Source organism: Mirounga leonina, unplaced genomic scaffold (genome assembly GCF_011800145.1).
Source record: "Mirounga leonina isolate KUSES-001 unplaced genomic scaffold, KU_Mleo_1.0 Mir_101595, whole genome shotgun sequence".
Taxonomy (NCBI): Eukaryota; Metazoa; Chordata; class Mammalia; order Carnivora; family Phocidae; genus Mirounga; species Mirounga leonina.
This window is the reverse complement of record NW_023270158.1, coordinates 9,003,129-9,029,237: the sequence shown is the minus strand read 5'-3', so window position 1 is coordinate 9,029,237 and position 26,109 is coordinate 9,003,129. Positions and strand designations below refer to the sequence as shown.

At 44.6% G+C, this 26,109-nt stretch overlaps 1 protein-coding gene and 1 long non-coding RNA gene across 2 annotated transcripts in view; one reads left to right on the top strand and one right to left on the bottom strand.

Annotated features, from left to right (window-relative positions):
• The window catches only part of LOC118007710, a 621,984-nt gene that overhangs the window by 231,506 nt on the left and 364,369 nt on the right, over nt 1-26,109 (top strand). The window lies entirely within an intron of this gene.
• PTCHD1 (patched domain containing 1) overlaps nt 1-26,109 on the bottom strand; it is a 51,947-nt gene that overhangs the window by 11,943 nt on the left and 13,895 nt on the right. The window contains exon 3 of the mRNA XM_035000746.1: nt 1,853-2,513. Within this exon, the coding sequence (XP_034856637.1) occupies nt 1,853-2,513 (661 nt within the window). The remainder of the gene's footprint in view (nt 1-1,852; nt 2,514-26,109) is intronic.

The following is a 26,109-nucleotide window of genomic DNA, read 5'->3' as shown; positions in this document are numbered from 1 at the left end:
ATCAAACCTGGGCCAATAGTCCTTTTTCTAGCTTTGACATTCTTTCTTCTAGATCTTAAAAACCCACTGCCTCCCTTCAGTTCCCCACTCCTTCCTTATTCCTGTTTTTTCTTCCTCCCGCAAAAACAGTCACAACAAAAACCACTGCATTTTTAAAATGAAAAGCTAAAAAATAAAACCCAAGCATGGGACTAATCATGGGCAAAACATCTTCATTTAAAGAAACCTTGACTCAAGCCTCCGTGGAAGCTACTACCCAGTTGCACTGAGTCTTCAAGGAACTGCCGTGGAGCCCACCATCAGCACACATCATCTTGGGGTTCAGGAGGCTAGTTATGCTGCCTTCTTAAGGGACTGACTTCAGGAGGAAGTATGGCAGCCCCCTTCTCTGTTGTGTTTGGCGGCGATGAGCAAAATGACCTGGTGAATGTAGGACTTGCTCCATCTCCACAGCGCCCCCTTTCCCAGGAGCTACCATATATGTTTTTATTGCCCAGGTCTGCACTCCCACAGGCCTCAGAGCCTAGAGGGCAGCATGTCATTCTATGACCTTGCAGCCCTGCCACTCTGCTTATCATTTTAACTGAAAAGCAGCTGAGATCTGAGTACATTCTTTTCTTTCCTTCTGCTACCCCTAAACAGGGCATTGGGCATTCTAATGAACTCAACCATAGTTCTTTCTCATTCAATGAAAAATACAACTTCATTTGTCATGTCAGTATCTGATTCCAAATGACATTTTAATTTTGCTAAAGGAATTGGTGAGAAGTGGCCACAGAAAAAGGAGAAACGAGCCCCTGGAACCCTTGGCCCACAGGAAGCCTGCCATCAGGCTTGCTGGGTATGCCATCTTCAATACCAGATGAACAGAGCAACTGACATTGTATTATAACCACCCTGGCTTTGTTTTCACCGTTATCTCTATCAGGAAATTCTTGCAGCCCCTAAGAGAGAATATACTGGGATTCTCACATCGTCATTTAAAAATATTCCCGAGTTATTATAGCAAGGACAGGAAAAAAGATACCTTCTTATTTATTTCTCACTTGTTGCTTTCAAAGTTTTTGTACATTTATCATGTCCCTTTTTGTGATATTCACATCCATTCCATCCATAGGGTGGGGAAATGGAGGGTAGCAGACCCTGTCAGTGCCCAACCCATGTGCCCTCCTAGTCACTATTCTGGAACTCAGGGAAGGCTTCTCACGACAAACACCATCCACCTGGGGGATTTTTGCGGCTGCAGGAATGTGTTCAGTCTTCCCCGGGGAGAGCCGTCAATGACTCATACACAAGGTTTCTGGGTACATGGCCCAGCCTGCAGCTTCCTCACCCCTCAAGGAGGACCTCTCTGAGGTGTGTTCTGTTAAGTCTCCCAAAGGTCCCCAGTGGGTTTGAGCCACCGGAGCCTAAAGCAGTAACCTGCCCATTAACATAGCCTGAATTGTCTTCCTTCCCTGATTCATGTTCTCACTCCCACGCTGGGGCTTCCTGGGCTCACCTCCTAAATTAACGACTTATATCTAAATCCTTGTCTCAGGTTCTGCTTCAGGGGAAGCCCCACCTAAGACACTGGGGCACCAGAGAAGATTAATATGTGCTAAATGCCACACCGCTACTTACTGGAGAACCAGGGCTGGGACCCAGGGCTTGGGACTTCTGGCATATTTACCAAATAAGGTTGCCCCTTGCCAATGGTCAGCACATTATAGAATTGGTCCCAGGACTTTTGGGCAAAAAGAAGACATGACAGACAAAAGAAAGTTGTTAGATGGCTACTCCTTGCCTTTTAGGAACCCAGTCACCACCAGCAGCAGGAGGAAATAAAAAAAAAATGAAGGGCAGTAATTACCTAGCATGACGAAAGGGACTCCCAGGAAGGTGGAATTGTATTTCCCACCAGTAAGATTGATGATTCCGGCCGCGGTGAGAGTGGCCAGGGTTATGGTCACCAACCCGAGCAGGCCCAGCCAGGGTTTGCTGCGGACGCAGTCCTGCATTGAGCAGCACAGGATGGCCATGGTTACCACCAGGATCAGGCTGGTGACCAGGTAACGTTCCGATACACGGCTGGTCTTCTGGAAATCTTCCCTCAGTGAGGAGGACGTGTAAGGGTACATTTTGACTTTGCTATTGGATTTCTGGAACAGTCGGACAGTGTCGCAGAAGCTGGACTCCCACCTCTCAGCCACCATGTCATTGAGACTGTTGATTGACTGCAGGTAGTAGGTGAGCTGGACGGCCTCTGCGGATTTTACCCGGTCCTTGCTGTGCACGGTGACGCCTCCAAGCTGGTGTCCATTGTACACTGCCCTCCCGTCCTTTAAGTGAGTGATCGGGTATGTGATAGCAAAATTGCTCCGGTTGGTGGCCCGAGCATTCTTTAGCTCCTCCAGAACATGCACTATGTCATCCACGATGCAAGTCTTATCATTATTCAGGATACATATGTGGGCGAACGTGTAATTAAAACCAGGCCTTGGAACCTGGATCCTGGTCACAGCAGCATGCAACTATGGGAGAACAAGAATGAAAGTCAGTTTATTACCAAAAATAAGACATCAATGCATGACATTAGCTCTGTGGATTCAAATATCTCTATTTGGGGTGGCGGAGCCACTTAGGTCATCTCCAAGCTGAAGGGTTCAAATGAAATGTTATAACCCTATGATAGAAACAGGTAGTAAGGATGCACAACCAGCATCAGCACAACCTGGGAACTTGTCAGAGATGAAAATTGTCAGACCACGTCAGACCGGGTAAATCAGAAATCTCTGGGGTAGGGCCCGGGAATCTGGGTTTTCACATGTTCTCTTCTTTATTTGTGACTCAGTTGGTCTATAAATGTCTGAAAATCTCACATACGACCACTGTCTTGAAGATGTAATGTACCAGGTGAACTAAGGTACAACTTCTCGTGGAAGCCCATCCTCTGCTACCAATTTCTAGGGCCCCTAAATGACTTCCCCATCCAATTCAGTCACTTGGTGCCATAAAAGACAAGAGGCTCACCTTGAGGGACCTCATATTCTCTGGCTTTCCTTGTCTGCTTATATGGGAGGGGAGATGTGACTGTAAGAGTCTGGCCGGGCTATATGGTGGTCATGCTAAAGGAGCACAGTGGGATTTATTCTACACACCTCACCCCAAGTCAGATTCGCCATGTCCAAGCTCCATACACCTGTGATCAAAGTGGACACTGGGAATACAAGCGCTCATTTAACAACTCCTACCATATGCCAGGCACAGTTCGAGGCCTTTTATGCAGATTAACCCATTTCACCCTTACAAGAAACTATGATGTGGGTACAAGTACTAGGCTCATTTTACAGATGAGGAAACAGATGGTTGCTTGCCCAAGGTCGCACACATAGTAAGAGAAAGAGAGAGCTAGGCTATCCCAGGCAGCCTGGCTCCGGAACTTGTGCTCTTAACCCCTGACCACAGACCTCTAGGTTAACAATGCTGGGAGTTGAGTCAAAGTTCTTGCTAGCAACTAATGGTTAAATTGGGGCTTGCCCTGCCCAAGTGCTAAGGTGGCCTAAAAAATCACAAGTGCTCAAAGTCAGATATGTGGGAGTATATGTATTCTACAGTCTAAGGTGAGAAAATAGGCCCTTTTCTCCGTAAGATGAGCCCAGTCTGCAACAGGAGGCCAGCGGTAGACATGTAATTGAGTGTTAAGTAAATGAGTGTGCCTGTGAGCAGAGATAGCCACTGTGTATCTAATGAATGAAGAAAAACATTTCATATGCAAAGGGAAGAAAGTTTAACATCCAGTTGCTACACTGTGACTGTGCCATTATAACTCATAACCTTCTGAGCATCTCCATGACCCTGATATATTTTCTCTTAAATCTGCTCTGGATGGATTATTTGTGAAGACATTTTGCTGTGCATGTGCCAGGGTGAGTGGGATATTTATTATGCTTTTTGAAAATGTCGGAGGGGTACCAGCTGGCAAAGTCCTTTCGTTAGCATAGAGCATGAGTTATTAATCCTAATTCTCAGTGCACCCTCCCCCACATCTCCTCATGGGCACCAACCGTCAGGTTCAGGAAACACTTCACCATATTATGAAATAATTTTGAGTTCTTTCCTTCACACACACACACACACACACACACACACACACACACACACACACACGCTCTTGATCTCCCAGAGATACCTAAGAGATTATTTTCACAAAACTCTTACCATCTGCTTAATTTTTGCTTTGGTGCTTTGGGATTAATGATGAGCAAATGTCTTCAATGATTTTAAACTCTGAGTGTGTCTTTTTATCCATTCTTCTCTAAGTATGGCCCAGTGAATTTTGATTAAAAGAACTTCTAACTACAAAAAAAAAAAAATCCCAAATATAAAGTTATTTTAGGGGAGAGAAGAAACGAGAGGAATTTAAAGACAAGAGAGAGTTTTGATTAAGTGTTGAAAGAAAGACTTTGGGGAAAGATTCAGAATAGGCTAGAAAAGGAGTGGTATGGAAAGCATGCATATGTGTAATATTTAGTGCATTGTTTGTTCCTATGAACAGTCTAATAAATCTCCCTTAGAGTGATTACTAAATATGTCAAGAGAAAAAGATTGCCAAATAAGATGGTGTTAAGCCACAGGGCCGAACCTAGTTATAGCAAGGGGATATTTTCCATCCATTCTCTAAGGCGACCATGCCCTGCTGGGTGGGGAGTTATAAACTATTTAGTGATCTGCCAACTCTGCAGATCTGCTGCTCCGATCCCTGGGACCACAGACCGAAGAAAGCAGACACTCTGTTAACTCCTGTACCACCAGATCATAGGAGGGAGACTTGGGAAAGGAGATCTTAGTAAAGTTTGAGAAGGAACGTTTCTTAATTCTCGGCACCACAGCTGCCGTGAGACGCAGCTGCTTTGAATTGCCAATGGAGAGGTGGGTAGAGCGTGTGTCACTCTTGCTTCTGAGTGGCAGAAGCATCCATAGAGGGGGTGTTGGCTGTGGCCACCCACCTGGCAGGAGGCGTCTGTGGGATTCTACTGTGGGATAAGAGATGAGAGGATAATAGGCATGCAGAAGATCCGAAACTCCTCAGTTCTGATCTCTGGTTCTTATGACTGCTTATCAAGTTCGTACACAATGTATTCTTGGCCGTCTGCACACGCTACCTGGATATCACGCTGTTAGGGTTTTAGAATGCCCTGATTTACTTTCCTAAGGGAGCCCCGCTTAGGACAGCAGACACATTAGTAGGCATACTTAGGTATGTTCCCAGGGAAAAAGGGAAGCCAGAGATTGAAGCTACGCTCTTTTTTTTTTTTTTTCCTTTTTTTTCCCTGTATACTTACTTTAAATTTCTGCACTGGGAAAGGAAGGTGAAAATGATGACAGGTTAATTTATGGTGACTTCATCTTTGCCTTTAAATTAATGTTTTCTCTTGGGGCCAGAAAGGGGAAAGCAAGCCAGGAAAACATGAAAGCATGATAGTGAAATGGTGACTAAGACACCTCTGTCCACGAAATGGACAACCTCCAGCCACACAAGCTTATTTTTTTTAAAAGATTTTATTTATTTATTTCACAGAGAGTTGGAGAGAGAGCACAAGTAGGCAGAGAGGCAGGCAGAGGGAGAGGGAGAAGCAGGCTCCCCACCGAGCAGGGAGCCCGACGTGGGGCTCGATCCCAGGACCCTGGGATCATGACCTGAGCCGAAGGCAGCCACTTAACCGACTGAGCCACCCAGGCGCCCCCACACAAGGTTATTATTGAGCTTGGTAAGAGACCCTCAGAAAAAACAAGGGAAAGTGACACAAAGTAATAGTCCTGACCCTTAATACAGTCTGAATCTGTCATGTGAATCAACACATAATCCATGTTTCCATAACTATGTATAGATTCTAGATTATTCACTCAACACACATTCAATAAATACTCATCAAATCTACCGCGTTGTCAATAATAGGATAATTTCCCTGAATTTAGTGTGCTCATGCTCACACATGGAAAATCACAGAAGAGATACAACATTCAAAACAAAGGGAATATTCTAACAGTGGACAATGCCAAACACTTTGTACTAGTAAAGCCCAATCCAACGTCAATCCTGATTACAATATTTTCTATTCTGTATTTGCTGCCAAAGAGGCCAGAACTGAATGTTAAATTGAGATTCATTCCCAGGCTCTGAACATACCATTTCAGTTGTTAGCTTCTTTGCTCTCATCACCCCTCAGGTTAAGAATGATAACAGTAATAGTACTACTCTGCTAAATGCTAGCAGTACTAGTACTGCTAAGTACTAGACTGCTAGGTACTCTTTACAGTTTTAAAAATTTATTCAATATAAGACTCAATGGAAATGATTAAAGGATTATCCTCATTTTATAGCTGGAGCAGTTGAGGCCTCAAGGACATTTGACTGGCCCAGTGAGTAAAGGGCAGAGGTAGGATCTTGGGGGTAGCGGGATGTGTGGCCCTAGCCCAGCACAACTTTGAATGAGGACTAAGAGGATTTGGGGAGGGGTGAAGTGCCGTCAGCTCACCAGGTTCACATGACTGGCCATGGCTGTGATTGAGCTGTGGGATGGCCATACTTGGGGATCTGGGGTCCATTAAGAGAGACCACACATAATCCAAACAGCCAAACCTCATCTGTAGATGGCAGCATTACGTGGCAATACTAACAGGTAGCAAAGGGGATGGGCTTGGAGCTTTCTGACTTTTCTTATTCTCCGTCCAGCCTCTGTAGTTGCCAAATAAAACTTTTCACAGACAGGCTTACCAAGAAGAAAGGCTGTGGGACACAATGGAATCCAGTAATAAGAAGTTTTGGCTTCAAGTCTGGCTTCCACTGCTTCCGTGGGAATGTCAGAGACCCTAGGAATGTCATTCTTTCAGGTCTCGGATTTATCAGTAAAAAACAGAAGGTTGGTTTAGCTAATCTTTACGGACAGACCGTTCTGGTTCTAACACAACATAATTCTAAGATGAGTGACATCCACATACTATACGATCAGATGCAAGGTGAGAGAAAGTTAACTTCATAAATATCAATTTGAGATTTATTATAGCTGCCTGAAGTATGCTTTTCCAACACACTGAAGTTCTTTTTAGGTCAATGACAGATCTGATAGTAGATGAAACCCAGAAAGAAAACCACAGGGTAGGGAAAATAGGTTTACTGGAAAAAAAAAAAAAAGACTCCCTTCTCTGAGTGATTTCCCGTTACTGGGGAGGCACTGGCTCTTCTAATCCCCTTCTGCCAGAGCCTGGGACAAAGCCAGTGTGGGCTGCCGGTCACGACAGGCCAGAGTCTAATTTCCTCTCTGCCTCTCCTTGGCACACTCAGATCTTCCTCAGAAGACAGCAGGGGCACCTTGTAGAGAGTACAGAAGGGATCTGGGAGGAAGGAAGTGTCTGCTCCTGAGTGATGATTAACATAGGAAAAATACCTGTGGGTTCACAGGACCTTCTACAAAACCTCTCAGCTCCTCTTTGTATTTGTTTTTTATTGACAAGGGGTAGGGTCAAGGCCAGACGGCCTCTCTGCCAGGCAGGGCAATTAATGGGCTCTGGGAGTAGCGTTAAGCTTTCCCCAGCAACCTCGCCTGTGAGGAGAGAGCGGCAGGAGGTGAGGGTCCCCAGCTCCCTAGGGGGAGTCAGTCTTTATCAGCTGCCTTCTTTCCTTGCCTCGCCTTCCTACCCCCTCCCTCTGACTGTCACAAATACGCTTCACTCATTAAAACATTTTTTAAAGATTATATTTTTAAGTAATCTCTACACCTAACCTGGAGAGTGAACTTACAAACCTGAGATCAAGAGTCGCTTGCTCTGCCCGCTGAGCCAGCCAGCCGGGCACCCCCATTAAAACACTTTAAAAAGGGAGGTCGTTACTTAGCTTTTCTAACTTACATCATTTGCCCCCAAGTAATTACCTTCAAAGTGACACTAAATCAAAATTGCTTTAAAAATGCTTTCAAGGAATATCTGGTTTTCACCCCCAAATGAAATCTTTTCTTCGTTGAATCCCTCCAAATTCCACGTCTTAATCTGGGTCTATATTCTGCAGCTGTAAATGGGTAGGAACCGACTGGCAAGGGATCCTCACCCAGGACACGAGAAAACACCTTGAAGTGGATGGACCTGGTCTCGGCAGTTCATCAATTACACTAGCTCCCTCGGTGTTATGTTCTGTCTTCGCATGATCTCACTCTCACCCACTCTCTTTCCTCTTCTTTTAATAGAAATGCATTACATCAGAACACCAGAAGTCGCAAGTTGGGGATTGTTACCGTGATTCATTTGTAGTGCAGCCAAAAGCAAGTTAGTCATCTCTTAATAAGTGAACAGAAATATCATTCTGCCTTTGAAACATTACATGTTTGGAGGACACCAAATTTAAGCTGTGGATGTAGCCAAACAAGTGACTATCTGTCTACACGCTTCTTCTGTACATGTGTGCCTGGTGTCAGCCTGACCTGCTCTAGTGTCACAAGACAAATGGGTGCCTCTGTCCATACTGTCGTGTAGTGGAGCTCTGGGAGAGTGGGATGTGTCTCTTGTTCTCCTTGCTTTCCCACCAGGGGGTGAACACTCTTGCTGCTGATGTTGACACTAAAAAGCAGCCAAGAGAGCCCCACATTGTAATTCCCCAAACAGGCTGTTTGTCTTTGCAGCCTTGGCTGAAAAAGCAATGCAGCTTTCGATCTGAAGCGAATAAATCTGAGATTTTAGAAACAAAAAACAGTAATGATGGAGGAAACGCAAGTATAATATCTCCTTGCAACTTTGGCCCAATTCCACATTGGTCTGGAGGAGAAAGACAACGTGGTGAGGCAGAGGTCCCGTAACCTCTATTTGCATAGTCTGGGGGAAATTTTCATGTGGTCTTAATTTAAAAAATTCCTTGATATCATGAAGACCCCTGGAAATGTGTTATGTTAAACTTTCTGATTAGAGTGGTTATCTTTTAATCCCATTGTCCTCACTTGACTTTCACGGTCAGGATTAAGCTCTGGTAGAGCAAGTTTGTGGGTCATGAGTTTTGCTGAATATCTCTAAGAGGACAGAATGCCCTCAGAAATGGGAGAATGTTAAAGCTGATTGGCCAAGAGGCAAAGAAAAGTCGCAAAGAGCCACATGCCTGGGGAATATGCAACAGCAGTTTCAAGATTTGGTCAGGAGAACACAAATAACTCTTCAAGGGACCAGAAAAACAGAGTACCAAGGACATCCAAGTCTGAAAATGACCGTGAACCTGAGTGGGAAAAGCACTGGATCAGGGGTCAGAAGACTGGAATTTAAATCCTGGTTTTATGTCTTGTTGATCACATGGGTTAGAGAGAAATTTTTTAAAAATGGGCCTTTAAAAACATGTATCATGCCACTTCCTTGTTCTAAATCCTCCAGTGGTTCCTCCCAGCACTGAGAGCCAACACCTAAGTCCTGACTGTAACCAACAAGATGGTACACTGTCCTTGCTGACATCTGGGGACTCACGTCTCACCATGTGCTAGTCACATGGCCCGTCTCTCTCTTAGTTCTGCCAGGAATGTCCTGCCTCCACACAGCCTCGCTTCCTTCACTTCCCTGCTCAGATGTAATCGGCTTCCCTGACCCCAGCCCCCATTTAAAAAAACTATCCCTCGTCATCACCATCATTTTTTCTCACTTAAAGTTTTTCATGGCACTAGCTGTGATATGATGTTACATTATGCAGCTCTTTTTGTTTCTTTATTCTGCTGCCCCCGCTAGAACACGAGTTAAGCCACGCCGGTGTGTCTGTCTATTGGGTCTACTTCTATGTAGAGCTTCGCTACCTAGAACAGTTCCTACCACATATGCTCACTAGTTGTGGAGTAGACATATGAATATAATAATCTTGTGCATGACTGGATTTTAGTCTGTGTCATGGGCAAGAGGCGGGCCAAATGAAATGATAGAGTGTGTGCATTTTGTAAACTTTAGAGGGCTATGCAAAGGTGACTGCAGTTATTCTACAGCGGGGAAGCACAGGGTGGTATTTCTTGTGGGAGAAGTGTCTTACAGCTGTCTACATATGACCTAGAGTTGATTCCTGATCGTCCTGCAGGCCCTGATCTTTCCTGGGTTTTGACAATATCTTGTGCTTTAGTGGGAAGGACATGGGTTATGAGGTCAGATGCCACAAGTTCAAATCCTGCCTCTGTTGGTACTGCCTAAGGGACCACAGCAGACACGGCTGGGCCCTGCCCTTGTCTTCTCACGACTTCAGTGCACACTGGCCCTCCTTCCAGCCTGATGCGGGAATACAGGGGCATTAACATACTTTCTTAGTCCCCAGCAGCCTGGAACTATGACTAAAAACAGTTCGTGTATAAATACCCCAGCTCCCGGTCCCCAAGGTGGATGACTCCGGGGCATGTGTTCCTCACCGTTTCTCAGAGTTCCCCAGCAGGATTAGGCTGCCGTTGCCTGGTGTGTGTGTGGGGGGAGGGGGGGGGCGTAAACTAGCTTGACAAGGACTTTATAACTGACCGCTTGCCTTCCCTGTTGTATGTTGCCACTCTCTGACCAGTGTTTCCTGGGATTGTCTTTCAGATAGACTACTCGTATGGAGTTCTTGACTCTGGGTCAACCTTTGGAGGAACCCAAACTAAAACAATGACTTTAGGCATTTAATTCCATTTCATTATCTGTAAAGTGGGGTCATAGGGTCATGAGGAGGATCGAGTGTGGGAAAACAGAAAAGGTGTCTGCTCTGGCATTTATTATGTATTAAGCCATATGGAATTGCCATTTGTGTAGGGAACAAAGTGGTTCAGTGTTGGCAATTTTATGTAGTTCACCTAACTGACCTTCAGTGAGGGTCTGTTCTTTCCCCCCCTCTTGGCCCCTCTTTCTTTCCAAGAGTCCTGACAGAACCGGGGCTCCCCTCGTTGGAGCACCAGACAATCTTATTTGGTTTCCAAGGTACAGTTTGGTGGTACCAGGACTGGCTTTTAGGAAAAAGACAAGAGTTCTGGGCTGGGAAAGGTCTTACACATCCACAAACAAGACTGCACAATGAGCCCCTGCATGCAGCTGGAATTCACACGTGTAGCAGCTTCGGCTTAAGACAAAAAATGTAAAGCATCATATAACCCACATCCCTGAAATATTTGAAACTGCAAATAATTAATAATAATGTTAAATCTACAAAATTATGAAAAAGTGTCACTATCAGATGAATTCTTTGGCAATTTTTTTTCCTTCCAACGATTTACTAAGTTTCTCATGAGCACTGAGTTTGAGAACAGTGTAAATTATATGGCTGATAAAAGAAGAAACAAGAAAAAAAGTTCCACCTGATGACATGGTAATGGCCCTCCTGAATGATGGACCGTGAGCTTTCTGAGGCTGAGCGCATGATGTAGTTCATAAACGAGTGTGTTACCTGATATTGCATTTTTTCCACTGGAAATAATATTGTTTTTGGTTTTGTTATCAAGCTTCTCTAACAAAACTACTGCCCTTAAGAATCACAGGAGTGATCCCACCAGTGCCCTCCTTTTCCAGACCTGCAGAGGCTTATGGAGCAGATAGCCAAGGGTGTGATGGGGTCTGTGATTCAGCGTGCCCGGGCCTTGACCCTTCTGGAAGTGCTACCGTTGGTGGCCTAATTTGGCTGGGTGGACGCTGTCTGCCTGGGCTTGAATGCTGGCTGGGGCACTTGGGAACTGTGTGATCCTGGACACAAAGCTGTAGCAGCTCTCTGTGCCTCACTTTCCTCATCTGTAAAGTGGGGCCTAGAGGGACTACGAGGAGTACCTATCTAGTAGGACTGCTGGAGGATAAATGAGAAACTGAATGTGAACTGCTCGATATCGTCTCTGACACACGAGTGGTACCCAGCATAGGTTTGTTAGCAAAAACAAAACGCCCCATTTCTATCCTCTCTTTTGCCTTGTCCCCCATGATGTCTTTTTTCTTTAACTGAACAACTGTTTCTCAGTTGTTCTTGAAGAGCATATTCAGTGGGATGTAAAGGTGACCTCTTTTTGCTCACATCTTCACTGAGAGACTAAGGGGTAGATGCATGCATCAATACACAGATTTGAAGAGAACAGCTGGGTTGTATGTGTGTAAAAACTGGCACTCCCTAATTCCAGGATCAGCTACAGCCTGACACCATCCCACCTTTTCCAGGTGAGCTGCCTACTTTGATTACCGTGCACATTAGACCAGGCAGGGAACTGTGGGGTGGGGGGCAAAAGGAGGAAACTAAAAGGTTTGAAGTGCTACTGCATGCTGGGTTTTGTGCAGAGAATGCTGCATCTGTTACCTCATTTATCCTTGTGACAACTCAGGGAGGTATATGGTACATTTACATTGGCAGGTGGGGAAACTGAGCCACAGGGAGCTTAAATAACTTGCCCCTGGTCACAGATTGAGGATGTAGATCAGCCCACATTTAAATCTTGGGCTTAGAACATTGTTCCCTCATGGGAGTTCCTTTGGCAGAGTAAAGACTTCACACCCTGATCTCTGTGCCTTGGCCATTGGGATAGTGGTGAACCTGTATTTGGGTACTAGGCTTCAGCACAGTCCAGCCACAGTAAGAGGTGTTTATCAGCAGTTATGAATTGAAAGGGGTGGTGATGTAGCAAAGTCAAGGGGCTGAACATGACAAAGCAGCCTAGCAGAAGCAGCAGGACTCAAGTACTGAACACTGAGGCCCAACCAATGCCAGATATTTACACCAGAAACCTCAGGGAGAAGCCACAACCCTGGTACTGATGACAGGCATGTACGACCGGCTGGAGATGAGGAAGACAGGTGTGTAAAGAGATGAAACTTTCATCAGTCCAAATAACATCCTTTCTGTCTTGCATGTTTCCTGTGTGACTGCCCGCCTCCCACCCCATGCACACACCGAAGGAAAAAGAGAAAAAAGTACTTTACAGAACATACTAGTGGAAAGGGCTAGCAATTTCGGAATTTATTGCAAAACACTAGGCTGAAGTTGGGGATGCTATAGGATGCGGGTATCACCCCTCCCCCCAAGGCTGTTTAACACCCGAATATATACGTTCCATGAGGGCAAGGACTCTCTTTCACTCCATCCCATATCCCTGGCACAGACGGGAAGCCCAACAAAGATGTACTGACTGAACTTTCTGTGTTTGTTCCTTCTTGCTGATTTATATTTTCTCTGGTGACATTGAATGATACTTCATTTGTGCCCAAAGGCTACTGTGCTACATGCATATCATTTCCATCTTAAATAAACAGATGACATTGAATTTAGTCCTGTCGCTTACACAGTGCAGACAAATGGCTGATCTCATTAGATAAATGGATATGGTTAGACTATAATCTAAAAAATATAAGAGCAGAGAAGCACTTTAGGTAGGAGACTGGGTACTGAAATAATTATGTATTATACTTCATTACAGAGTAGTTTGAATTTTTATTGTGTATTTGTTGGATTTCTATTTTTGGAGGGGAATTCTTTTTAAATACAGAAAAGTTTAGAGACTAATATAAACACGCTCATGTACCTACATCTAGTGTCATTCTATTTGAAGATTCTTCCCCCCCCCCATATTAATGCTGTTGGTGGGTAGGGTGATCATACAATTTATTATCCAGACTGGAACACTTTTGAGAGTGCAGGAGGGCACTGTTTTTTTTTTTTTTTTTAAGAATTTATTTATTTGACAGAGAGAGACACAGTGAGAGAGGGAACACAAGCAGGGGGAGTGGGAGAGGGAGAAGCAGACTCCCTGCTGAGCAGGGAGCCCGATGTGGGGCTCGATCCCAGAACCCTGGGATCATAACCTGAGTTGAAGGCAGCCGCTTAACGACTGAGCCACCCAGGCGCCCCCAGGAGGGCACTGTTAATTTCACAGAAACACCAGGCATAATGTGGGACTATCACAAGCAAAGCACGATACTCTCCTTATCTATGAATGTCTCAGAGGATGTGAGCACTGATGTGACTTCATCCATTTATGCCTCACAGTGGGCACGAGATGGCAGTCCTTTGGTTTGCAGACCCATGCCTGCTGATGGAACCTAGACTTTTACTACAGGTGACACTAAGCTGTCATCAGATAGTCCTCTGGGAAAGGAATCCGGGAAAACTACTTCTGTCTCTAATTACTTCCTACCCTCCCACCATCGCAACTTCCTTCCATGGTAAGGCTCTGATGTTTTGCAGAATTCAGCTCTCATGTAGCCCAGTTCTGCTCTCTAATGCAGAGGTGGAGTGCATCTATAGCGTCCTCAGAACATTCCATCTACATGCCCTAAGCACACCAGCCCTGCTGGAATTGACAGATGGCTTCCACTCGGTTGTCTCAGTGACGTGGCTTCACCCAGCTAGGAGCAAAGATTGCTTTCATGTCCAAAGATGTCACTATGGGTGATTCTGTCTTGCTTTAGGGCTGGCAATGGCTCACAGATTTGGCTGATTAAGTTTTTCAAGGCTCGCACATGTAAAGTCTGTGATGGGTCTCAGAGAGGCAGCAGGTGGAAGGCCAGAGCATTTTTGCTTTGTTGCGAGAAAGTCTTCTCCATTTCATCACCAGTTATAGCAATGAACCATTTACTCAACATATATTAAGTGTCTATACTAGGTTGGTTATTAATATAAGCCCTGGGAAGATAAAGAACATCAAGAGAGTTTTACCCTCAAGAAACTTAAGAATCTAGCAGAAGGACTTCAGGCAGAGTCTCGGAACTGGTTAGCACATGCAAACCACAAAATGAAGTAAAGTGTTACAGTTCCGTGATAGAAGTAGCTAAAGGGTGCAGTGGGGCGACAGGGAGACTAGTATGTTGGCATGTGTGTGCGTACAAGCAGTGGGAGGGGCACGGTGAAATGCAAAGTTGGAGCCGAAATGGGGCCAGATGAGGGAAGATCTTCCCATTCACCCATTCAAGGAATATTTCTTAGTAGCTATTAGTAAATCTTACATCAAGCTGTGTGAACAAGACAGATAGGGCTCTGCCTTCACAGAGCATTCAGACTCTGAGAGATACACCAACAAGGCAATTACAAGATTTGCATGGAGTTCTAAGATGGGAGAAGTGGGAAAGGGCATCTCTGGCAACCTTGCTGGCACCAGGGAAGACTTCTTGGAGGAAGTGACTTATAAATTAGCACCTGAAGAATGAAGAGAAATTAACCACAGGCAGAGGCTCGGCATGGGGGTATGGAACCGGTGGTGACAATTTGGGCAAAGTCTGAGAGACACAAAACGGATGTCAGGGGAAAGAGAAGTGGTTCGGGCTGGTGGGAGAACACGGGGGAGCCAGAGGCAAACAAAGCCCAAATCACACAGGGCCTTGTCTCCTAAACTTGAGAGACAGACTTTGTCCTGCAGGCAACTGGGAGCCAATGAAGAGTTTCAAGCAGGGGATGAGATGATCAGAACTGTGGGCAGATTACTCTCTCTGCCGTGTGGTAGACAGCCTGGGAAGGCTGGAGAGCAGAGGCAGGGAGATGGAAAAGAAGGTCTGAACCACAGTGTACATACTGGCAAGAAGGAGGCAGAACACTGATGTCTCTACCTTTTTAGAGATCCGGATGGCTTAGCCCAGGGAGTAAGCCACGTACTCAAATTTGATGACAAGGTTTAGATCCATGGTACCGATTAAACATTTGAGCTGCATTTCCTAGGTTTGGGCCTTAATGTGTCACCTATCAATTGGATTTATTAATGTGAAGATCTAACTGATGTGTGGCCTTGTACTTTTCTGTATGTCTGCTTCTAAAGTGCAGTCATAGATCACACAAGTACAGAAGTTCTTGGCCAATTGCTTCAAGTTCCTCTGTAGCAGATGCACTTGGCAAATGCCAGCACCCTTGCTTCTTTGTCAGAGAGCCCACTTTGCCATCTGCTTGGCAGACCAGAAGTTCTGGGGCATTAACACCCCCCGGGAACAGACTTCAACCAATGACAGATGGGAGTTGGCATGGAAATACCCAGTTTCCCTCCCCATGGGTGGGACTATTCATGGGTGAGTGTGTTTTAAATTGGTTCCCAGAGCCTCCCCAGTGGGGGTGTGCTCCATTTGTTTCCAGCCATGGCCTGCCTGATCACACACCCTTTTAGGCTCCTTCCCCTTTCTGTCTTGCTACCTTGTTCCCACCCCACTTCTGGTTGCCCTTCACCTCCCAAACAAACTACCTTTACTTGGTTTCTTGTTTCAGGGTCAGCTTCTGTGGGAACCCAAACTAAGAAAATGTCTAACCATGGTCAAAGCCTCTGGAATTGGAGTTTCCTACTGTTCTCAAAACACTAAAGCATTCTAAATGCAACTGCTAATTTCCTGTGTATTCAAATATGTTTATGTCAAAAGAAACAGACTCTTAACTCTAGAGAACAAACTGATGGTTGCTGGAGGGGAGGTGGGTGGGCGGGTGGGGTGAACCAGGTGAAGGGGATTAAGGAGGGCACGTGTTGTGATGAGCACGGGTTGATGTATGGCAGTGTTGAATCACGATATTGTACACCTGAAACGCATATTACACTGTATGTTAACTAACTGGAATTTAAATTAAAAAGTAAGTATTTAGAGCCCCCCACCCAAAAAAACCCTCAAAACCCAAATATGGTTATGTCAAAATAAAACAACCCATAGGGAGCAAAGTTAGGATCTTTCGAGCTCCTCTTTATACTCAATCTTTTGATGGTGGACACATGTTTGGGGACGGTGCCCACTTGCATACAGTAGGTACGTAGCAAATATTTCTCAAGTGGCTCTGAAAAGTTCATGAATACAGATGGCTGATGCTATCAGGAGCACAGGAGGAGCTATCTCCCTCATTTGGGACATAGTCCAGTCTTTTCATTCAAGTTTAAAGCTAATCACATGTTGGGTCCAGGGTACACTAATGACAAGAAGGCACCATAACTCCTCAAGAAGGGCTTAGGCCTGCATGCTGCCGGGACCAGGGCACTGTGAGATGACATGATCTCTCATCTCTCTTCTTGCTGATGATAAAGGAAGCAGGCATTTCTTTGGCTTTTACTTTATTTGAAAAAAAAAAACAAAAAAAAACAACAACACTCAGAGACACAGCAGCCTCTTTGCATCCTTCTGGAGTATGTCAGCAGGTAAGGTCTCAGGCTTCGGTGTTCTCTGTTGACAGCAAATCCTGGAATATTGCCCAAGTTGGATGAGAGTCCCTATCTTTACGTTTCTGGGTTTCTGCTGTTATGGCGGTCGGTGTGTGGGAGAGACAGCTGATGTGTTCACTGGATTCCTTCCCAGGCAGTGATGTGCCTGGGGAGTATGTGCTGATGGAGGCAGATTCTTCATGCGTCGGCCCTGCTGCTGGTACAGGTGTGGAAAGGCTCCATGATGGCAGTGTGTCCAATGTCAGGAAAACTGAGCTGACTTGTCTGCCAAGATTCAGGCTGTCTTTCTTGTCGTTCCTTACCATCGCTGGATGCTCTGCACTGCTGGGATGGTAGTCTTAACTCTTCCACCTTATTCGCAGGATCACTGAATAGAACGTGTGTGTGTATACTCTTCATTACTGAGGTATAACATTTATATAGTAAAGTATACAAATCTTAAGCGTACAGCTCAATGAATTTTATATGTACATACCTGGATAAGTATTGCTCAGCCCCCTGAAGGCTCCCTCATTTCCTTTCACAGTCAATACCCCTACCGCCCCCGGGGCAAAATTATTCTGATTTCTAGCAACGCTGTTTAGCTTTGCTTATTCCTGAGCTTCTGATCAATGCAACTATGCCGTAGGTACTGTTTTGTGTCTTCTGCCTTTTACTCAAACCACAGCTCGTGAGATTCATCCATGTCGTGTTTATCAGTAGTTTATTTCTTTTTGCCGTATAGTATTTCATTGCATGAAGGATACCAGAATTTATTGTTCTTTCCTGTTGGAGGACCTTTTGGGTGGTTTCCAGTTTGGGCTTTTTATAAATAAAACTGCTGTGAACATTCTTGTGCAAATCCTTTGGTGGACATACACGGTCGTTTCTTTCAGGTATATAGTCGCGTTGCTACATGTTTAACAGTAAATTCTCTAACAAAAACAGCTCTGATGGCCAATTTCAAGCTTCCTGGGGGACGTGAGTTAGGAAGAGATATGCCAGGAGCCAGTAGGGGGCGCCAGCCTCAGGATACCACTGGGTGGGTAGACAGACCCAGAAATGGAATTTGGGGATCAGAGAGTAAGAATATATTTACAGTTTTCCAAAGTGATTGTACCATTTTACATTCCCACCAGCAATGGGTGAAAGTCCTAGTTGCCCCATATCCTCAGCAACACTTTGTATTATCGGTCTTTGACATTTTCACCATTCTGGCCAGTGTGTCACGGGTATCTCATTTTGGTTTTGATTTGTGTTTCCACGATGCCTGAAGTGAAGCCCCTTTGCACAAGCACATGAGCCCTGTGGCTATCCTCTTTTCCAGCCTTTTGCCCCTTCGGATGGTGGGTTTGTTTTGTCTTTTCCTTGTTGATTTGTAGGAGAAGATCTAAATCAAGACAATTGAGACTGACTGGAAAGACTTCCAGAAAGAAGCGCTCCAGAGGCAGCCTGGCATGCTAGAAAGAACCTGACACTGGGGTCACACAGACTTGTGTTCATAGAGAACTAAGTCAGTGACCACCTGGTAACCTTGGGCAGATTCCCCTTCTTCTTTTTTTTTTTTTTAAAGATTTTATTTATTTGACAGAGAGTGAGACAGTGAGAGAGAGAACACAAGCAGGGGGAGTGGGAGAGGGAGAAGCAGGCTTCCTGAGGAGCAGGGACCCCGATGCGGGGCTGGATCCCAGGACCCTGGAATCATGACCTGAGCTGAAGGCAGACGCTTAACGACTGAGCCACCCAGGCGCCCCCAGATTCCCCTTCTTGAGCCTGTTTCCTCCTCAACAAAATGGCATTAGTACTTAGAAGAGTGGGTGAGTTCTGAATGAGACAATGGAGAGAGCGCGCCTGACAGAAGAGCACATGACAGGTTCTTAGTAAATGGTGGAACCTCTCCCCACCTCAGTCAGAAAGTGTAGCTGGCACTTTCGCCCATGGGTTGCTATTCATGAGACAATGATGGTTTTCATTTAATGCCTGGAAAGCCCATATTCTTTTCTTCCTGGCTGACTAGTGGTGTTCTGGTCATAGAGCAACTGCCTGTCTCTTGATGTGAGGGTTTCATTCTTTGTGAGAAGCAGCATGTGTCTTTTTGTGGAAGGCGCAACAGCAAGGTTTGCTATCACGACGTTCTGCCGTGCCTTATTTGATGTGAGCCAGGGAGGATCTGCTGGGCACTTTTTAGAGGCCCGTCCTCTGAGGAGAAGCGGCTGCAGGCCAGCAGCCCTAAGAAGCGGGCTGTGTTGGGAAGGGCTGCCGAGTGAGCAGTCCAGTCCGGGTCCCCAGCCCTCCCTTCCAGGAGTTAGGACTTGCAAGGAGTGATGGGCCTGGTTCACGCATCACCTCCTCCAGGAAGCCTGCCCTGGAAAAGCAGATGAGGTCCTCCCTGGTCCCCTGTATGGGGACACGTCTGTCATCACTTGCCACGTTATAAGGACGCCTTCTTTCAGCTCTTTGAGCCTTATTCTTTGTTACATTCCCTCCTCCCAGCACCGTGTAGCACACAGTACTCAAGACAGAGTTCTGGACAAACCAACAAACTCTCGTCCAGTCACCTTGCCATCACCGGCATGCATCTGTGTCCTGAAACCTGCTTAAAGACTGTCACTGACTGGACTGGGCAGCAGTACTAGCCAGTTTGCGAAGACTCGGGGGGAAAAGCAACCCAAACAAAAAGGCAGACAAACAAGGGGAACCGGAACAGATTGGAAAAGATGACCATTACAATGAGTATATATGTACTTTTATGTCGAAAGTTAAAGATGTTGTGGCAATTTACACACAAAACCAAATAGCATAGCAATGCTTTTCCAGCCCAGCCCTCAGGGGAATACACAGGCAGATATTAATATATGCAGCTCCAGAAGGAACAAGACATTAGAATTAGGAATAAAGAGATTTTTAAACTCTCAGTCTATCATTTCCACTCTTCCTTTTCCAAGCTTTAGTAGCTTCATCAGAATCAATATAAACAAGCCTGCAGATTGCAAACTAAGTTTAGATTCATTTAAGAAGTGGATGAGCTTAGGTGTTACTCTGTTACCTTGTAAATAACATAGCTAGTAGAAGCTGAGGTGGAATAGAAGAACCTGGAACAGAGAAGTATCCTTGTAAATGCCACCTTAACATTTTTTAAAAAGATTTTATTTATTTATTTGACAGAGAGAGACACAGTGAGAGAGGGAACACAAGCAGGGGGAGTGGGAGAGGGAGAAGCCGGCTTCCCGCCGAGCAGGGAGCCCGATGCGGGGCTCGATCCCAGGACCCTGGGATCATGACCTGAGCCGAAGGCAGACGCTTAACGACTGAGCCACCCAGGCGCCCCCACCTTAACATTTTTTTTCACATTAACCATTTAAAAGAATCGTTAAACTCTGTGATGTGCTTATGTGTTTTTATAATGGTTATGATCAGGTTTTGTAACTTATCTTTTTAAGTTAAAAAATGGGCAAAACTGCCCTTAAAAGGGAAAATTGAAATGCTAAAGAGCAGACCATTTTGAAATGGAAGCATTTTCACGGTGCTTTGCACACAACTTTATAAAGACAGCTCCCAATAGGCAGCAAGCAACTCTCAGTAGGGAAACCCCAGATTGTTTTTATGAGCGGAGACTGGAGGCTTTGGCAGGTCACCCTGTAAAAGACAATCCATTAGCCATCGGCTGCTTCCCACTTGCGGCTCTGAAAGCATGGTGCAGGCTCCCAGAACACCTTCCATGCCATCTGGGGCTTTATTAGCAGAGAGTGCTGACTTCAGAGGCCCCATGTGCCTGCTGCCCCAGGAGGGCGGGGCCAAGGACCACAGTCCGCATCTGTTGCAGAGTTAGGATGGATTCCAAAACACGGCGTCCCAGGAGCAAAAACCAACCAACACAACATGAAAGACTTGGGTGGAGGAAGATGGAAAGAGTATCTGGGTGGATGAAGGAGAGAGGTTGGGAGGGGCTTTCCAGAATCTGCAGAGGGACCAGGAGCAGTAAAAACAAGGAATTTCACCTTGTTCCCAAAGCATTTAGCCCCAGCCTCCTGAAGATTTCTTTGCTTATATAAATGTTTCAAAATTTGGCGTTAACACAAAGTTGTTTTTAATAAGCTGAGGTGATGTTTAGATGACACAAACAACTGAACTAAGGTTTTATTTTCATTTAAAAACAGATTTGTTTAGATAAGCCACGAGACGAGAAGATAGCTAGGTTGCAAGGATTATGGATTTATACACTTTAATTCGCAAGTTTTACAATTTTACTCAACATACAGCAAGTGGAAGAGGAAGGGCTACCTCCCTGATTTATCCTGCTGTCTCTTGGCTGCCTCCTCCCCCTCTCTGCTGGTGAGTGGCAGGACTGCATGGAAAACCTGTGAGGTTTCCCCTGCGCTTCCCGCCTCCTCAGCCGGAGCCGGCTGCTCTCAACCCTGCTCACTGGGGACCACCTGTGGAGCGCTAGGAACCCAGAAGCCTGGGCCCAGCCTCACCCCTTGGAATCCGAGAACCTCTTGGCCAGGGCTCAGGCATCTGTATTGTAAAGAGCTTCCCAGGGGCCTATACACGCAGCCAACGTTGACAATCCCTGAGTCGCTCAACAAATCCTGTTGATTTCACCTCCCAAAGCTCGCAGATCCATCCTCTTGGGTTCCATTTCCATTGCTCCTGATTTGGTTCTGGCCCTGATACTCTATCTGGACAACAGACATGGCTTCCTAACTCATTTTTTTTTTTTTTTTTTTGCTTTTAGTCAGTCCTCCAAACTGCCACCAGATTTATTTTTCCAAAACACAAATTCAAACCTGTCATCCCTCTGCTTTAAATCCTCCAATGGCTCCCTTCCGAATGAATGACGGAGCCTGTTTATTTCTTAGATGATGATGGAGAACAGCTGTTCCTCATCCTAGGCAGGCTCTCTCAGCTTAAAATGCTTTCTTTTTAACTTTATATTTTAAAATAATTTAAGACTCACAAGAAGATGCCAATATAGATCAGAGTTCCCATGTATCCATCACCCAGCTTCCCCTAATGATAATTTCTTAAATAACCATAGCACATGATCAAAACCATGAAACTGACTTTGGCACAATACTATTAACTACAGGTCTTATTTGGATTTCTCCATGTTTGTATGTGTGGGCACGCACACAGAATGTTATGACGTTTATCACATGGGCTAAATACAGTTTAAAAATATCTCTTTTTCTATGTAGCAGCAGTTCTCAACTGTGGTTGCACAGAAGTTCCTGGGGGACCTTTAAAAAAGTGCCCATGTCTGGCCCCACTCTAGACCATGCTTTAGTCCGGCATTTATCAGATTTTCATGTGTACACAAATCAATTGGGGATCTTATAAAAATGCAGACCCTGATCTAGTAGGTCTCGGTGGAGCCTGGGATTCTGCCAGGGGATGCAGCTGCTGTTGCTGCCAGTCTGTGGACCACATGTGGAGGAGGCCACCCTGTTACCAGACACATAGAATGAGAGCCTATGGGAGTGAGACCGAGGCACGGTATGTGTGAATCCCTCCAGTGATTCTACCATGGAGTCAGGCTTGACAACCACTTAGGTATGTGATGGAATTTGAAGACTATGTCACCCTTGGAGTTCACAGTCTCAACCCATATTTGAACCATTCTAGGTCATGTCAGTCTCCTCTGATGAGTCATCCAAATGCCAACCAACTTTTGCAGCTAAGAAATCCTTCTTTCAGGCACCTGGATGGCTCGGTCAGTTAGGCGTCTGCCTTCGGCTCAGGTCATGATCCCAGGGTCCTGGGATTGAGTCCTGCATTGGGCTCTCTGCTCTGCAGGGTGTCTGCTTCTCCCTCTGCCCCTCCTCCCACTCATTCTCTCAATCTCTCTCTCTCTCTCAAATAAATAAAAATCTTTTTTAAAAAAAGAAACCCTTCTTTCCACATAACCCACTTTGTTTTTCTGAAATTTAGAAGTATCCAGTGTGAACTCTCTCAACTTGCCTTTCACTTCAGTTTCTTCTCTATACTTTGCCCATCTTGAGACAAAAGGGAAGGTGAGACTCTTCCGTTTTCAAACCCAAATTCTGCTAAAGAGATGGCTTCCAATTTACTACCAGTTACTACCTCATTGCCTTGTCAATTGCCCTCCAAGCCCATGGATATTAGACAAATGCTCACTTTCTTTAGCACTTGACAAGATGCACTTTCGGCTACCGACCTTGTTTTCTGTCTTGCTGAGAAAACCCCAAGCCATCATTTAGAAATTGCCTTCAACTTGCTATCACCACATACAAATTTCCACATCTATCTGTTTCTATTCTCTCACCCTGTGGAAATCAAGGCCATGACCCTCCCTCTAAGATCCATTTCTTCCACTGGGTTCTGGCTTTCCTTTCCTTCTTCCCAGTCTTGTTAATCTCCTCTAACATGCCCTCTGTTTCTACTAGTTCCTTCGCATGAGCTTTGAAATACACTCATGTCTTTCCCATGTTAAAAAAAAAAAACACAAAAAAGGCCTCGGTGACCCCACTTCACTTCCAGCTTCTGCCACATCTCCCCTTCTGTAAAGAGTTCTTTACATTTTTTGTCTCCAACTACACTTCAGAGAGTGATTCATGCTTGCTAACTTCATTTCCTCACCTCCCACTCACTTCTCAAACCACTCCAGACTAGACTCTAGCCCAGCACTCAACCAAAACTCAACAATGACTTCTAAGCATGTACATCCAATGGCTACTTTTCAGTCCTCACTTACCTAAACTCCCAGCAGATACAGTTAAGGCAATAATGTGGGGTCAAAGTAATACTTTAAAAATATCTAAGATGGTTAAGCATGTTGAGCTTTTCAAGGGGAATCCAGTCGGCTCCATTAAAGCATGGGTGTGCTTTCTTCACTGCTGCATCCTGTACTATATGCCTGGCAAACAAAGGTGCTCAATAAATATGTATGGTTTGACTTAAACTCTGCCTCTCTGCCATGATGAATTCCATGACACGACTTTCTTCTCTCCTCCTACCTCTTAACCTGGCTATCCAGCATCTGTCTGACTCCTCTACCTTTGCCTACCTTGTACATCTGATATTACTCAAGATTCTGTCTCTGGCATTTCTGATTTTTTTCACATTCAAATGCACTCTTCTTAGGCAATGAATTCCACTGCCATAGTTTGGCTTGTCACATTTATGCTGTCCAATCACTGGTTCACATCAGTGCCTCACCTCTCCAACTGGTATATATCCAACAGGAGAATCTTTTCTTCCAGATTTTTCTCCCACCCGCTTCTTATTATGGTTTACAGCGTCCTCTTTCTACTCACCCAGGTGGGAAACCTCTAGGCCAATGTCACGTTTTTCCCCTTTGTTTACTCACACATCCAATGAACCTCAAGCCCTATTAATTCCACCTCCCTATTTTAGGGATAATATTTTCCATGTGTTTTGAAGCATATTAGTTCCTTGGGATGTTAATAGGGGTCACCAAAAAAGTAAAAAGTATCCATGACCAAATAAACTTGAGAAATGCTGAGCAGGACAGAGTTAAATAGATTTCCTTTGAAAGCCTTTGATATGTTAATGTGCACTCACTATGGGGGCTCTGATATGTAGATACCATAAACATTGTTTCCCAATGTTATTTTGTCACAGAACCCCAATTTTTTTTTTGCAACATCAAAGGAAACTTTCCTAAAACACATTTTGGAAAATGGTGGTCTAATCTATCTCCTTTTTGCTCCTATAGCTATCTTATTCAAAGCCTCTTGCTTACAGACTTGAAGTGAAAGTTCTCTGGGTGGAGGAGGGGATCTACCTATCTCCAGTATCTTGCTTCTCCAACTTAACCCCTACACTTCTATAAGAGCTATCCTTATAAAAATTAAATCATGACTCTCCCCAGATTATTAAACATCCTGCCCCTTCCTTCTGTCCAAGTCATCTGTATACTTACTGACTTTCTGCCTGTTTGCCCTGTCAATTACTGACAGAGGAACGTTGAAGGCTCCAACTATAAGAGTGGGTCTCTTTCTCCTTTCAGTTCTATGGGTTCTTGCCTCATGTATTTTAATGCTCTGTTGTTAGGTGCATACATGTTTAGGATTTAATATCTTCTTGGAGAATTGATCCCTTTATCATTATGTAATACCCTCTTTATTCCTGATAATTTTCCTTGCTCCAAAGTCAGCCACATCTGAAATTAATATAGCTATTCCAGCTTTGTTTTGATTAGCGTTAACATGGTATAGCTTCCTCTATCCATTTATTCTTAACCTGTCTCAGTCTTTCTATTTAAAGTGGGTTTCTTATAGGCAAGATAGAGTTGGGTCTTGTTTTTTCTTGGTCCCCTCTGGGTCACTGTCTTTTAATTTGCATATTTAACACCATTCACATTTAAAGTAACTACTGATACAATTGGATTAATATCTACTGTGGTTGTAGCTGTTCTCTATTTGTTGCCTTTGTTTATTTTCCCCCTTCTTTTTCTGCCTTATCTGGTTTTAATTGAGAATTTTAAGTTATTCTGTATTATCTCTTCCCTTGGTATATCAACCTTACTTCTTTCAAAAAAAATTTTAGTGGTTGCTCTAGTACTTAACACTATATATTTATACCTAATCTAAGTTCATCTTCAAATAATACTGTAATGCTTTATGTGTAGTACAGTTGGGTTATAATAGAGTATTTCCAATTCCTCCCTCCTGTCCCTGGTGACATGGCTGACATTCATTCCACTTAATCTATATGTTCTAATCACATAATGTTATTACTATTATTGCTTTAAATAGTTATCTTTTAGATTAAGAAAAAGAAAACTAAAAAGACTTTATTTCACCTTTTATTCCTTCTCTAACACTCTTCTTTAGTAGATAGGAGTTTTGGACCCATGTAATTTTTCTTCTGCCTGAAGAACATTTCTTGCAGGACAGGTCTGCAGGCAGTGAATTCTTTCAGTTTTTGTTTATCTGAGAAATTTTTTGCATCTCCTGCACTTTGAAGCATAGTTTTGCTGGATGCAGAATTTTAGGTTGGTGAGATTTTTTTTCTTTCAACTCTTTATTTCACCCCACTGTCTTCCTGCTTGTGTGGT